This window comes from Anguilla rostrata, chromosome 10, assembly GCF_018555375.3.
Source record: "Anguilla rostrata isolate EN2019 chromosome 10, ASM1855537v3, whole genome shotgun sequence".
In the NCBI taxonomy this organism is placed as follows: Eukaryota; Metazoa; Chordata; class Actinopteri; order Anguilliformes; family Anguillidae; genus Anguilla; species Anguilla rostrata.
Window position 1 is genome coordinate 26,542,040 of NC_057942.1, and position 15,315 is coordinate 26,557,354.

At 37.7% G+C, this 15,315-nt stretch overlaps 1 protein-coding gene across 5 annotated transcripts in view; it reads right to left on the bottom strand.

The window, feature by feature from the left end:
- The window catches only part of LOC135233785 (POZ-, AT hook-, and zinc finger-containing protein 1-like), a 62,005-nt gene continuing 46,690 nt past the window's right edge, over positions 1-15,315 (bottom strand). For 4 of the 5 annotated variants that reach the window (XM_064297668.1, XM_064297667.1, XM_064297669.1 and 1 more), the window contains one exon: positions 1-2,899. In XM_064297668.1, the coding sequence (XP_064153738.1) occupies positions 2,430-2,899 (470 nt within the window). In that variant the 3' untranslated portion in view covers positions 1-2,429. The remainder of the gene's footprint in view (positions 2,900-15,315) is intronic. The other variant, XM_064297672.1, reaches the window with a different exon arrangement.

The window sequence follows — 15,315 nt, forward strand, 5'->3', positions numbered from 1 at the left end:
TTTCAGATGAACAGATCTTTATTTAATCTCTGCAGCAAATAGCCAGAGACTACAGACTCAAAAACAGTGTACAAAAACCAACATCTATAGAAAAAAGTATGCTTGTATTGAAACATATACCAAAAAAACAAGAAAGACTAACTTGTCATCAAGGAACTACCTTGGGGGAAAAAATAGCTGTAAGGTAATATATATTTCCAAATGTACATATTGGTTCTGTGTGCATGTCTCTATACAAAAAGTGTTTATTTAAATAGTGAGCACATTTGTCATACAATTTAGATAATCTGGTCTTTCCCCCAGACTTTTTAATCCACTGCGCTGTGTAATCAGTATTTGGAAGGCACTTTGCAACAAAAATATTACTAAATTAATCACTACATACATTTATTTCATGCAATCACTGGAATTTCCTGTAAACCAATGCCAAAGTAATAAAGACACATGGCCACAGTCAAATTGCTATACACAGGCCCCAATATGCTTTTAATACTTTCATGGTCTCTATCCCTTGAAACACCTCAGTGGATGGAGAGAACCTGAACTTCACGCAGGATCCGGCTGGGAACAATTACATTTTAGCCGATACACATTATTAGCCTAAAAGCAACCATTTTTGAGAAAGTATGGGTTCTCTCTGCTTGCAGTACTGGAAGTCTCTCTGCTGGTTGCTGACCAAATTGCAAACAATGATAATTTATAAATCCAGTGTTTTACACCCATCATCAAAACTAAAAAGAAAACAAGGAGAGAGAAAGGCAGGGGAGGAAATTAAACCCCTTCTGTTCCAAAATAAAAATTCCCTGACTCTTCTTTCCTTTGAAGATATGGAGTAAAAATTCTGTATATGTACAATGTATATGATAAACAGTGATATACATAAAATACTGTGGGTGCATGTGTTGGTGTAAATATGACAACTTTATAATTCCATAAATTAACAAGGAATGTATAGACCTAATATAGTAATTTGCCAAATAAAAACTACTTAAATCTTAAATCTGGTTAAATTAATTACATTCTGCAAAAAAATGCATATACACACACCATTTACACCATCTGTCTCTCACACTGTCATCAGGAGACCTATAACACAAAGTAGGATTAAGAAAGCCATTTCCACTGCTACACTCATTTACAAAACAAATCTTGATTAATCCTCATTGCAGGCGGCGGTGAGGGGGGATTCACAAATACATTTCATGGCCTCTAACAATGAAGCTTGTAAATTTGTCCCTAAGCAAAATCAGAACTGATTACCAATTAAAGTTTATGTACATCTGAATGAAGAATATTATGTCATGACCAAACTTTAGAAAGTTCAGATATACCTTTCTCCATTTGGCTACATTTCTCTGGTTTTTAACCCCTTCTGCAAGACAACTTTTTGTTTTAATTACACCTCTTTAAGATTCAGGAATTTTTTTTGAGGATACAGTACACGAAATGAACAAAGCTCTGAATGAAGCCTACATTAGCAATTCAACTAATGGTGTTCTTGAAGATTTAGACTCGGCTAAATATGTCGGAGATGTCAATCTGGGCAGATTAAATAGCTTGGTTCCATTTAATTCCATACATCCCCATTTGCCATGTTTGTTGAGGACATTAAATAACAGATATGCACTTACAGGATGGATGTATCTGTGGAGACTTAATTTAAAGTACAGCTTAATTACTTCAAGTTAATATAGACACTTATTGTGTACTCATTTTGTGGCACGATTTTCATGGCCTTTAAAATGTGTACATTCAATTCAGGAGCAATAAAATTCTAACATTTACAATAATTGCTACATTTCCATTAGAATATAAAAGTGAATTGGATTGACAACAACAATGGTTTTTACTTGTGCCCAATACATCCACCAAAACAAGCCTTTCAAAATTACTTTCAAAGAACTTTTCAACGTTGTTTCCATATCCCAAACCTCTTTATGAAGTCAATGTTTTTGTGCACAACACTCGTTTCCTAGGGAGCTAGTCGCCAAAACTGTGACACTGAAAAGCTGCATAAAACAAAGCTAATGGAAATGTAGCTTATTCCAGAGGACAGACCCATCTATAGTTTGGTTGCATGGCTGCATGTGTCAGTGTAATTGGAGCTCTGTTTGTCCGTATGTTGTATATTTTATCAGGATGGGAAGGATTATTTTTTAACCAGTACTTAGTCCCTATAAATGAAACCAAACGTTTAAATTAAAAAGAAAATATATAAATGTATCTATGTACATTTTTCTCTCCAGCTTGGAAATAGTACAAAATGTTCAATAGCCACACAGTCCATGAGCCATAGGTTTGAGAAATGAGGATATAATAGAGTGGGGGCAGGCAGAGGTATAAACAAGGAAATGAGAGGTTATGGACATCAGACATCAGACATCAGAGTCTTGGGAGAGATGTCAGGATGGCATGCACCCAGTCCTTGCTTATTTGCTGCCCATACTCATGCTACTGTGGCCAGCTTCAGAGTCTGCTAGAGAGGATGCAAAAGCTGACTGGACAATCTGAAACCCAAAAGACTCTAGTAATGACATGTTCTGTTGAGGAGAGAATGGGGAACCCAGGGAGGGGGCTAGCTCTCCCAAGGTGGTACCTGTCACAGTCAGCCCTTTCTGAGCTCCGCCACTGTGCACCCGCTGCACATGTTTGTTGAGGTAGGACTTGGAGCGAAAAGCCTGGCCACAGTCGGTGCATGGGTGCTTCTTCTCAGGGTCAACTTTGAGTTTGCTGGCTCCTGCAGATGGCCCTCCACTGCCACTACAGGTAAACACCCCTATACTGCCCTCTTCAGCCTTATGCTGGGACTTAAGATCGCCTCCATCAGAAAGTTCCCCAAAAGAAGCATCAGAGCTCTCGGAGTCCTGATGAGGGCACTTCTCTGAATCTTCCTGTCCATCTAGAAGAATGACATGACAAAAAAGACAGCAAGTTAATCAAGGATGAACTAACATGAAATTGTACCTTAACAGCATCTAGCTTCTTGTACAAATACCACGTCCTACTACCAGAAGCAGTAATTTGAACACAATTAGTTAACAACATATAAAACAAATAATCAAGCTGGATGCAAACACAATCAATGCTTCATCTGCAGACACTGAAGCCTCTCAATCTTGTAGTTCCTTGACTGCAACACTATAGAGAGAAAGATCAAAATTTACATCTGTAGCATATTTGCCACTAGCGGCTGAAAAGTGAAAGTGGCAAATATGCTACAGATTGAGATCAATAATTTAAGATTTGAATTATAATGTAACCATCTCCAACCATGGGATTAATTGCAACAAAAACATTTACACAAAATACAATATATTAGTACCATAAACAAAAGAATATCTAGGTACCCAACCACAATTATAGCCTGAGATTAACCCAAAAAAAAAAAAGTGAAGTCAGTCTTGATGTCAGTACAGGTATAAGCATTAACCCCTTCGCGCAATCCCCCTAGTGGTCGGCATCACAGCATGCCTAGATTGCTCAACTCAGACATTCATTGCTCCTGCAACCAAACTATGAGTTCAAAACAGAAACTCTGTGTTCTAGTTTCATTAGTAGACGATATACAACAATTTAGTCAAATACAGAGTTTTGAAACCCCCTCCTTGCAGTCTCATCTGCCCATGATGCACTGGACAATTGTGTCTATCAGGGCATTCAAAGAATATTCTTTCACCAATAAAAATCATATTTTGTCATAGCAACAAGATAAACCCAACAATAGCCCTAAATATGCTAATACAGCTGTGAAAACACTGCTCACTGAATAACAAAATAAACAAGACAAATTTTTCAAAAATTATACCATGTAATTCTACTGTCAATATCTGGTACTAAATATGGAAGAAATATAGAACCTTTTTTTGCTTTTACGAGTAGAGATGTCCCTTCTGACACTGAGTGGTCATATATTTTCTTGAACAATCAGTTTGTGGAATATACGCTCATTTTTTATGCCTGGGTACCTTCCAAAATAGCTGTGCGTAAAACCACACAAGCTGTTTACGGTGTTGTCGCCCTTTGTCATACAATCCGGCTTGATTGACAATTAATCTATCCAATAGGTGACAGTATAAGCTTTCTAACAATGTATAACATGTCAAATTTTACTTTAAAGTTGTGAATCATCATCGCCGCCTTACGCATTCACTCTGTGGTAGCAGTAAAAGATCCGGCAAAACGTTATTTCGTCTTATTTTGTAAAATATTATTATTATTGAGGACTTCTGAGCATAGCTAAGCCATATGTTTGCTGATCGACGTAGCTGACAAAGTTTTCTGGAGTAAGTCAGAACAGGAGAATGACAGTACTGATTTTCTGTTTCTGTCTACTGAGCACAGATATCATATCACCATCGCTACGTAAGTATTACTTCTCAAAATATTTCGGTTATATACGTTATTTTTGAAACTGAGACTTTAAATAGGTTAGTGGTGTAAGAAATCTGTCTCTGATGCCAATATGTCTGCTGGCTACACATTCCCTTGATCTTATCATTATTACAATACAGTTGGTACAATGGTAGAATAGCGACCGGGAGTGAGAGATTGGGAACCACCCGAGTCAACACACATGCTAATACAATCACAGCAGGACGGCCAATACACTACGGCCTAAATGATAGGTGTCACAAAACTGACTACATCCTTCCTAGTATGTGTATTCAACACTCCTGATCAAAGCTTGGAAAACAAATAAGAAGCAGCCACGGGAAAGGTTTGTGATTCAGTCGGACTCTGCTGAATCCTAAGCGTCATTTGTGCGCTTTGTCACTGCCGGTATCGAAAATAACACATTTTCATCACGTTCGAGAGACGTCCTTTTTTCCTTACATTGGTATTGTATGAGGATATTTCACACTGTAACTTAAGCGTTCGTTGGTAGCTTCAGCAGTGTTTGTGTTTCATGCACCGGATGTGATGTGAGCTAGAACATTGCCAAAACATGGTGGACAGTTGAATATTGTTTCAATGTCATCCCATCCCCATACAAGAAAACACAGCATGTACAGAACAACATACGAGAGTTAATAATTAAACATTGAGGTACTGTACCACATTGTGTGATAATGATTTTCCATTATTTTAAAATCTGATATCAACCTTAAACCACATTTATATGCTTAATAATGGACAAAAAACATTTTATTCATATTTGAAGAGATTTTGGATAAAATCTGGACCCCTAGACCACTGTACTGACAGAAAGCTTGTAATTGAAAATGATGCAGAAGTGAGGTTCTTGAGTCAGAACAGTTGATTTGTAGTGAACTACCTGATTATGTTGTGATTTATAGCGATGCATAATTTAGACATTTTGGATAGATTTGGAGACACTGGGTACACTTGCTTACTTTTTGCTTCATAGATCTTTAGTAGTTCTGCATATCCACCCTTAGGTTTTACGCATTTGTGGTCAAGGAGTTTTTGATCCAAGACGTGTTTTATATATGGGATATCTTAGTATTTCATTGCAAACAAAAAAGATCAAATAAATTATCGATTTTTTGCCGAGACAATTGCATTTGTGGCACTTTAATCTAGTATTTAAAATGGTACAAATGTCCTGCTTAATTTAAGCCATTTTCAAGTCTCTGTGATGCTCACATCTGAGTTATGAAGTTACCCTTTAAATAGGGTACCCCCTAAATGGGCAAGGATTGGCCAGATTTGGCATTTGCACGAAGGGGTTAATACTTTAAATAATTTTTACAGCAACTTGACAATGCTGTTATTTCAAATATCTTTATCATTCAAAAAAATAGCATTGATCCTGTATGAAGATAGAGCAACTATCTACTGATGGTATGAAATATATAATATAACACAAAGTAAGCGCTAGCTATATAAAAAGAAAGTTCAAGACCTTTGTGGAAAGTGCAGAAACATTAAATGTAAGCTGTAACATTAAACAGTTCTGTTACCACCAGTGATCTGTTTTAACATCCATTGTAATGTTACCTTCCAGCAGATGGTGTAGGGACATCAGCTTGAAGTGTCTCTTAAAGCAATACCATAAAACAATAGAATGGTCAGGGTCCAAAATTAACACTCGCCAGTCGCCAAATGCAGGTAAATTTAGTCTTTGGCGAGTAAATTATGGCGACCACCCACCACTCTAGCCGGTAGAAAAAAATGAATTTCCTACACGCGCTGGAGAAAGCTGCTGGTTCGCTGTCACTTCAATCTGCTAGATCTGCCGTGGTGCGTGTGTCGTGCATAGTACGTAATTACGTCAGTCATCAAACCGCATGATTTTTTGTTACAGAATGTGAGGTACTTGTTGTCATCCGTGCAATTGAATCAAACCCAGTGGAGTGGAGCCCCCAGGAAAGAGAAAGAAAACAGGTGAACTTCAGGCCGAAGAGACCACTAATGACAAGTTAGCTAATGTTAACGTTCGGTTACATAGCTAATGTTAGCTAAGTTAACAATAATGAGCCAGCTAGCTAAAGTTTAATCTTTAAGTTTAAGTTTTAAAGTTTAATCATTCTATCATAGCTTAATGTAGCTATCATATAACGTTAGCTACTCGCGTTCAGCATATCATAACAACCATGTCATTAGACAGTTTTAAACTATGTTTTCAGCATCAAATTTTGAAATAAAGGTGAATAAGAAAAAAAGATTGTTATGGTTGTCTTCTGGCACTACATTTTAAACTAACCATATGGACAAAAACAATGTCCTCGACTATAACGTTAAATGTCAGTGAAACATAAACAATGAAACAGAGTTTACATGGTGAAGAACGTGCTCTTTGGTTGGTAAAATTTAAGAGTACTGCTGGCTGTAGCCTCTAGCGACAATAAACTTAAGTCTTGATTTGGCAAATTTGATATGATTGTTATATTCTCAAACTCCTTAATAAATGATCCTTCTTGCACTTAATAAATTCAGTGGTATTCGTCTTTAATTCAAATGTGTTACACTTTAGTGTTGAAACAGTTGAATTAATATTTCTGCATACAGTTAATGTAACTACTATTATAACTGCACACTACTATAATATTGATTGAGAATCGCATATGAGACCAAGATGACATGCTAAAAAGTAATAATAGCAACTTGCAATAGTAAAAAGCAATTTATTATTTTTGGCTAGTAAAAAATCTGTCTGGCCGGTAAATTGTTTCATCTACCAGCCACCTTGGCAGGTAAGCCAAAAAGTTAATTTTGGACCCTGAGACTGGTATTGAAAAGCTTTCAATAACCTTCAGCTGAAACAAGCTACTTACCATTATTATTATTTTACGGAATAAAAACACTAATATGATGCCATGAACTTTTATTGAGTCCTGCAAAAGAAACAGAGCAGGGCAAAGTTATCTGAATGCATGAAAGGAAACATGCAAGCGACATCACTGCTTTGGAAGAGTACTCATACTTTCTGTGAGATACATGGGTAAATGTGTTTGTTGTAACTTCCCATCATTTTTATAAAAAAACAATTTTGAATGCAGACTGATTTCAGCAGATTACTTTTTAAGCATTGAAATTTTTATTTTTTTGTTGTTAAAATATACAGCTTTGGACTTAAGTATAGACTGTAGAAAAACTATGGATCAAGGCACTGTGACATCACCCATAGACTCTCCATGGGCTTGGTAAAAAGCATTTTGTTTTCGGGGGCCACCATGTTGTACAAATTGGAGCCAGTGACTGTGCAGTAGGGAAAAGAGGGGACCCTTATATTGGCATGAAGTCCGGTCAAGTACGTTTCGTCCACTAAGCACGTGAGATACAGTTACTTGGCCATGAGACAAACTGTCCCTAATTTGTCCACAAAATATTAAAATGTTCAATAACTGCAATAACTTAACAAGGCACATAAGGCACATGGGGAGACATTAATCAAGAAAAAAAAAAGCTATTGCGACTACATTTTCTTGTGGGGGAAAAAAATGATTGACTTTGTATTTGACCGTATTGTTACCAATGACTTCCATTGAAATGGGTGGCTGAAACTCCTATACTGGAGCCAAGCACACTGCCACTAGTGAGCAATGTCTCTCAACAAGACCAGGAAGTGAACTTCAAAAACGATGCCCAGTTTTGGCCACGTGGACTGAAGTCCAAGTTAGAGTCATTTCTGTGGTCATTAGGGTCCTTTATTTACCTCAAGCCTCAATGAACCACATAAAATGTACTTTTTCATTGTCAGAAATGCACTGTTTAGTATCCTTAAAGAGCAAATACACTCACTGTTTCACCCCAGTTCCGCCTACAACACAATTTTGAAAAATACAACCTGGGGCAGTGGAGTACATGTGTCCATCTCATTTGCATAATGTATCGTATATGCAAATGAATAGATATAGCACAGGTGAGCCTGCCTCATGAAACATGGATCAAACGGTAAAATTAGGTGTTGCAGATCAAATATCAATCAAAATTCAGTATTTACATGCACTATTTCTCACCTCAAATGTTCTCAAAAATGTACTAACAACTGCATTATTATCAAACACTATATAAATTAACTGACATCTGTGACTAACTCTCACTATCGCAAACTAAAATGACAGAAATAACAACGAAAACGTCATAAAATACAAGCTGGAAAATAACGAAAGACTCAGTCTAATAGCTGGCTATAAAACAAGTGAAAATTTGAAAATCTGAGTTTAAAAAGTAAACAGACAAATGGGCGTCAACAATTTTCCCACTCAATGTCTAGATTGACATCTACAGTACATGATGCCGTAGTACCTCCAAAGAGGTACTCTGACATCACAATTGGGGCGGGGCCAGAGAGGAATGCAGAAAGCATTTTTCAAACATTAGAGGCCAGCAGCGAATGATATTATTTTAAAAAATGTTCAAATAACAGCATGGATTATAATGTAATTTTAAAGTAGGCATATAAACACATTTACAGATTTTTAAAGTGATCTAGGGTGTAATTACCCTTTGATTGGAGGTCAGCTGGTGAAAACGGCAAAATGAAGGCAAGTTAAGATTGCAATTATATAGGAACAGATGTAAATGTAAACAACTAGCAGCCAGCTTGTTGAAAGATGGTGGTGATTGGTATTGAACATGCTTGCATTTACAGATAAAGATTGCTGGCTATATTTCAAGGTAGGAACAGCAAGGCACTGGGATACAGGATAGGTGAAGATAGTGAATCTGTGTGTGTATGATAAAAGACAAACTGTCATTCTCACATTTCCCAAATCAGAGATGCCTTAACAAAGCTTATGTCAGACCTCCCTGCAAACCATTCACTTTGTTAAATAATTTATTTCCTAGCTTTTGCAAGCATTGAGTTCACAGTATAAAAGACAATAGAAATCCAGGAGAAAAAGTTATATCTTAAATATCAACGATGACCGCTATCTAGAGCAGGTTCTCTCAACCTTTTTGCATCACTGTGCCATGAAAGGAGTCTTAAAAATTTCAACAAAAAAACAAAACAAAAAAACAAAAAAAAAAACAGCTGAGTTAAGATGGCGAGAAAGACATACATTTTACTTCTAAGGTAACAAACATATTTAACAAACATATTTCACTAAAGAAAGGAACCACTCCAAGATAATACTCATGCAAATATACAGGCCATGAAAATTGGTCTAAACTGTATCTGATGATATCCTCTCTTGCACCAATAGAAAAAACAAAACTGGACACATCCTACTGGGACTGCATTACCGTTGACTATCATGTCTTCCCTCTGGCTGAATCAAAAATGTTCCCGTCAATATAGCACATAACTGCTTCTCTGTGGACCATTTAATCTATCTGCTTGGCTGCTTGCTTTGGGACATACACTAAATCGCTGGCATTGGATCACTCTCATCAATGTGAATTGTGCATCTTTGCTGGAAGGATCAATTTATTTAGTTTACATAAATATATATATATATGTGTGTGTGTGTGTGTATAGGGAGACAAAATGATACAGATTTTTTTCACATTTAATTTAGTACAGTGGCAGCCAATGTCACCTGCGGTATGTATAAAAAGTGCTTTATTTTCTACATGGTGATGCCCTGACGAAGGTCTTTGACCGAAAGCTTGCCATTACAAAGACACATTTTTTGCAATACTCTCAGTGTGCCCTCAGCTTTTTATTACACTACATGGTGAAACCAAAATGTATAAAAATATACTTTAATAAAAGCTAAAAATCTGCACATTAAACGCATATGACCTGTTTATTACAAATCTAAAACTGTGGAGTACATACAGTTGGGGCCAAAGGTATACATACACCTTGGCTAAAGCTATTCAAACTCAGTTTTTCACAACACACACATTTCATGTTACCATACATTTATTTTGGCAAGTCAATTAAGGAATCTACTTTGTTCACATCGGAGGTAATTTTAAAACAATCATGGGAAGACCATGGGAAAATCCAAACAACTCAGAAAAAAAACTGTCGACCTCCACAAGACTGGTTCTTCCTTAGAAGCAATTTCCAAACAACTGAAAGCACCACGAGCATCTGTACAAACAACTGTATGCAAATATAAAAATCTTGGGACCAGACAGACACTGCATTGTTCAGGAAGGAGGCACAAATTAACTCCCAGGGCAGAACAAACTTTGGTCCGAAACATTCAACTGAACCCCAAGACAATAACAAAGGAACTGGTGAAGGAGTTGGAGGCATCAGGTACCAAAGTATCTACATCCACCATTAAGAGAATCCTACATCACCATAGCCTGAAAGGCTGTTGCGCAAGAAAGAAGCCCCTACTCCAAGACCGGCATAAAAAAGCCAGATTGAAGTTTGCAGGTGATCACCAGGACGAAGAGTCGAGATCGAGTGGTCATATATTGTCTTGGACAATCTGTGAAATATACATGCATTTGTGATGCCTGGGTACCTTCCAAAGTAGCTGTGCGTAATACCACGTGTTGTTTACGGCATTGTCACCCTTTTTAGTACAGTTTGGCTTGATTGACAATTCATTTATTCAGTTGGTGACAGTATACGCTTTCTAAAGATGTATAACGTGTAATTTTTCTTTTGGAATAGCGTTTTACAGTTCAGTGAAACCGAAAGTTTTCTCATCAGCGCATTCACTTACGCATTCACTCTGTGGTAGTAGTAAAAGAAACTGCACCCAACGAACCGTGATCAATGACTTTCATAATTTCTTGGAAAATATTAGTATTATTGAGGACTTCTGAGTATAGCGAAGCCATATGTTTGCTGATAGACCTAGCTGACATCGTTTTCTGGAGTAAGACAGAAGCGGAGAGAACTGTAGCATTGGTTTACAGTCTCTGTCTCTAACTACAGAACACAGATAAGATTTCATCATCGCTATGTAAGTATTACTGCTCAAATATTTTGGTTATTTTTGAAACTGAGTGTCTTTAAATAGGTTAGTGGTATTTTATAATGAGGGTATTTCACACTGTAATGTAAGCGTCCGTCGGTAGCTTAGTAGTTTTTGTGTTTCATGCACCAGATATGAAGTGAGAGTTGGAAAAAAGAGTTGTTCCCAATACGTGGAGGATGGTTCAATATTGTTTTAATGTCGTCCCATCCCCATACAGGAAAACAATGATTACACGTTTCGGAACTGTACCGCATTGTGAGACAGAGTTTTTGCGTTATTTTTTAAATCTGATATCAATGTTTCATCTTAAATATTCATAAGGGGCTCAATTTATATGCTTTGTAATGGACAAAAAGAATTTTATTTATTTTTGGAGAGATTTTGGATATGTTTCTGAACCCCTAAATATTTTAGACCACTATACTGACAAAAAGCTTGTAATTCCCACTTGAAAATGATGCAGTGAGTTTCTTGAGTTAAAACCGTTGATTTGTTGTGAAATACGTGATTATGTTGCGATTTACAGCAATGCATAATTTAGACATTTAGAATGGATTTGGAGACGCTGGGTACACTGCTTAGTTTTTGCTTCATAGGTCTTTAGTAGTTCTACATATCTACCCTTAGATTTTATGAACGTGTGATCAACGAGTGTTTGATCCAGGACATATACATTTTAACCTGCTGTATATATGGTATCTCCAAGTATTTCATTGCAAACTAAAAAAGAGAAAATTCATTTTTGCTTTTTTGCCTGAACAATTGCATTTGTGGCACTTTATTTCCTCCTAAACTATGAATATAAACTAATCTAAGTTAGCATTGTAAATGGTACAAATGTCTTGCTTAATTTAAGCCATTTTTAAAGTCTCTGGTGCACACATCTGGAGTTATAAAGCTTTAAATAGGTTACCCCTAAATGAGCAAGGATTGGCCAGATTTGGCATGTGTGCAGAGGGGTTAAAGTGACATCTATATTTAGATCTATGCGAAAGACATCAGTAAATGGGGTCGGAAATTTTGTACAAAAGCGCATATTTGATGAATGTGATACTCGTGCAAAAAAAAAAAAAACAGAAGAGCAAGTCTTCCTCAGGTGACTGAGAATGTCTCAAACCATGTCAGAAAGAACAGACCATTGACAACTGCATAGAGAGGGATTATATCATAGGGTTGCAGCGCACAAACCCCATATCACAAAGATGAATGCAAAAACCATAGGCACTGGTAAACATAGATGTGGGGAAAAATGTAATATGGTCAGGTGAATAATCTTTCACCATATTCTCGACAAGTGGGCAAATGCATGTGTGCCGTGCTCCAAGAGAACGGTACAGCCCTGAAGGCTTGACCCCTACAGTGAAAGGGTCTGCTGGCTCTTCTGTGCTGTGGAGGGGCATTTTTTTTGTGGCATGGCTTGGGTCCACTTGTCCCCATAGAGGGAAGGGTCTTTGCAAATCAATACAAAGTTATTCTGAGCGATCACCTTTATCCTATGATGAAACATTTCTATCCTGATGGGAGTGGTCTCCTCCAGGATGACAATGTCCCATCCACAGGGCACAATGGAGGGATTCGCAGTCCCCAGATCTCAACCCAATTGAACACCTAAGGAAGTTTTTGAACCAATGTGTTAGACAGCACTCTCCACCATCGTCATGAAAACACCTAATGAGGGAATATCTTTTGGAAGAATGGTGTTCCATCCCTCCAGCAGAGTTCCAAAAACGGATGGAATCTATACAAAGGTGCGTTGAAGCTGTTCTGGTGGCTCGTGGTGGCTGAACACCATACACTTCATGTTGGTTTTTTCTTTAATTTGTCACTCTATATATATATATATATATATATATACACACACACACACTCACCAGCCACTTTATTAGGTACACCTGTTCAACTGCTCATTAACACATATCTAATCAGTCAATCACGTGGCAGCAACACAATGTATTTAGGCATGTAGACGTGGTCAAGACGATCTGGTGAAGTTCAAACCAAGCATCAGAATGGGGAAGAAAGGTGATTTAAGTGACTTTGAACATGGCATGGTTGTTGTGCCAGACAGGCTAGTTTGAGTATTTCAGAAACTGCTGATCTACTGGGATTTTCACCCACAACCTTCTCTAGGGTTTACAGTGAATGGTCCGAAGAAGAGAAAACATCCAGTGAGCGGAAGTTCTCTGGGTGAAAATGCCTTGTTGATGGCAGAGGTCAGAGGAGAATGGCCAGACTGGTCTGAGCTGATAGAAAGGCAACAGTAACTCAAATAACCACTCGTTACAACCGAGGTATGCAGAAGAGCATCTCTGGACACACAACACGTTGAACCTTGAAGCAGATGGGCTACAGCAGCAGAAGACCACACCGGGTGCCACTCCTGTCAGCTAAGGACAGGAAACTGAGGCTACAATTTGCACGGGCTCACCATAATTGGACAATAGAAGATTGGAAAAACGTTGTCAACGTTTGATGAGTCTCGATTTCTGCTGTGACATTCAGATGGTAGGGTCAGAATTTGGCGTAAACAACATGAAAGCATGGATCCATCCTGCCTTGTATTAACAGTTCAGGCTGGTGGTGGTGTAATGGTGTGGGGGATATTTTCTTGGCACACTTTGGGCCCCTTAGTACCAATTGAGCATTGTTTAAACGCCACAGCCTACCTGAGTATTGTTGCTGACCATGTCCATCCCTTTATGACCACAGTGTGCCCATCTTCTAATGGCTACTTCCAGCAGGATAACGCACCATGTCACAAAGCTCAAATCATCTCAAACTGGTTTCTTAAAGGAGTACCATGGTGGTTGAACGTGACACTTCCCAGTTGTCTTCAGGCAACAACAAAACAAATGTGCATAATTTTTTTATTCTTCAGTCATTTCAATGTACTTTAAAATGTATTTTTCTAAGCCTAAATTTCCCACTATAAAAATTCACCCGAACCGTCTGGGCGTGGTAATGAGAACTGTCAGTTAGCTATGATTGACAGACCGTGCCTGGTTACCATAGCTACCCCCATGATACGCGCTCTCTTTGGGAGACTGAATTTTCACAAGCTAGCTAGCTTAGTAGTATATCAAGTATCGATAGATAGCTAAGGTAAGAACGTTGACTTATATCCAGTTATAATTTTTGCTATCTAGCTAGCCAAGTTAAGATGAAAGCACAACTATAACGTCCTCATAAAAGCAAACTAGCAAGCTAACGTTATCGATAGCATTGCCTTATGAAAGCAAACCTCCTAGCTAGCTAACGTTAGCTAGCTAGCTAAATGAATATAATCAGAAATAATCTAAAGGAACTCTAATTTAAGTGAACCTAACGTTAGTCAAATATTTGCATTGTCTGAAAAGCAGGACGGTGTGTCCTGTCAGATTTCTTTACGGGGCGTGGAAATAGGAGTGGTTACTGTATTCGTGACGTAGAAAAACGACAACTTCCTCAACCGGTTGAAAATAGGATCATGAATTTAAAACGCATATTTCTCCAAAAATACAGAACGGACATATTTAATACTTTGCTCATTGTGTTTCTTCAATGCCTCTTGTGCAAATAGCACATAAAACCGAGAAAGTGTGAAAATCACCATGGTACTCCTTTAAATATGACAATGAGTTCACTGTACTCAAATGGCCTCCACAGTCACCAGATATCAATTCAATAGAGCACCTTTGGGATGTGGTGGAATGGGAGATTCGCATCATGGATGTGCAGCCAACAAATCTGCAGCAACTGCCTGATGCTATCATGTGAATATGGACCAAAATCCCTGAGGAATGTTTCCAGGACCTTGTTGAATTTATGCCACGAAGAATTAAGGCAGTTCTGAAGGCAAAAGGGGTCCAAACTGGTACTAGCAAGGTGTACCTAATAAACTGGCCGGTGAGTGTATATATTTTATATATATATATATATATATATACACACACACACATACATACATGCACACATAGCCTTCGGAAAGTATTCAGACTTCTTCACTTTTACCAAATTTTGTTATCTTACGGTCTTA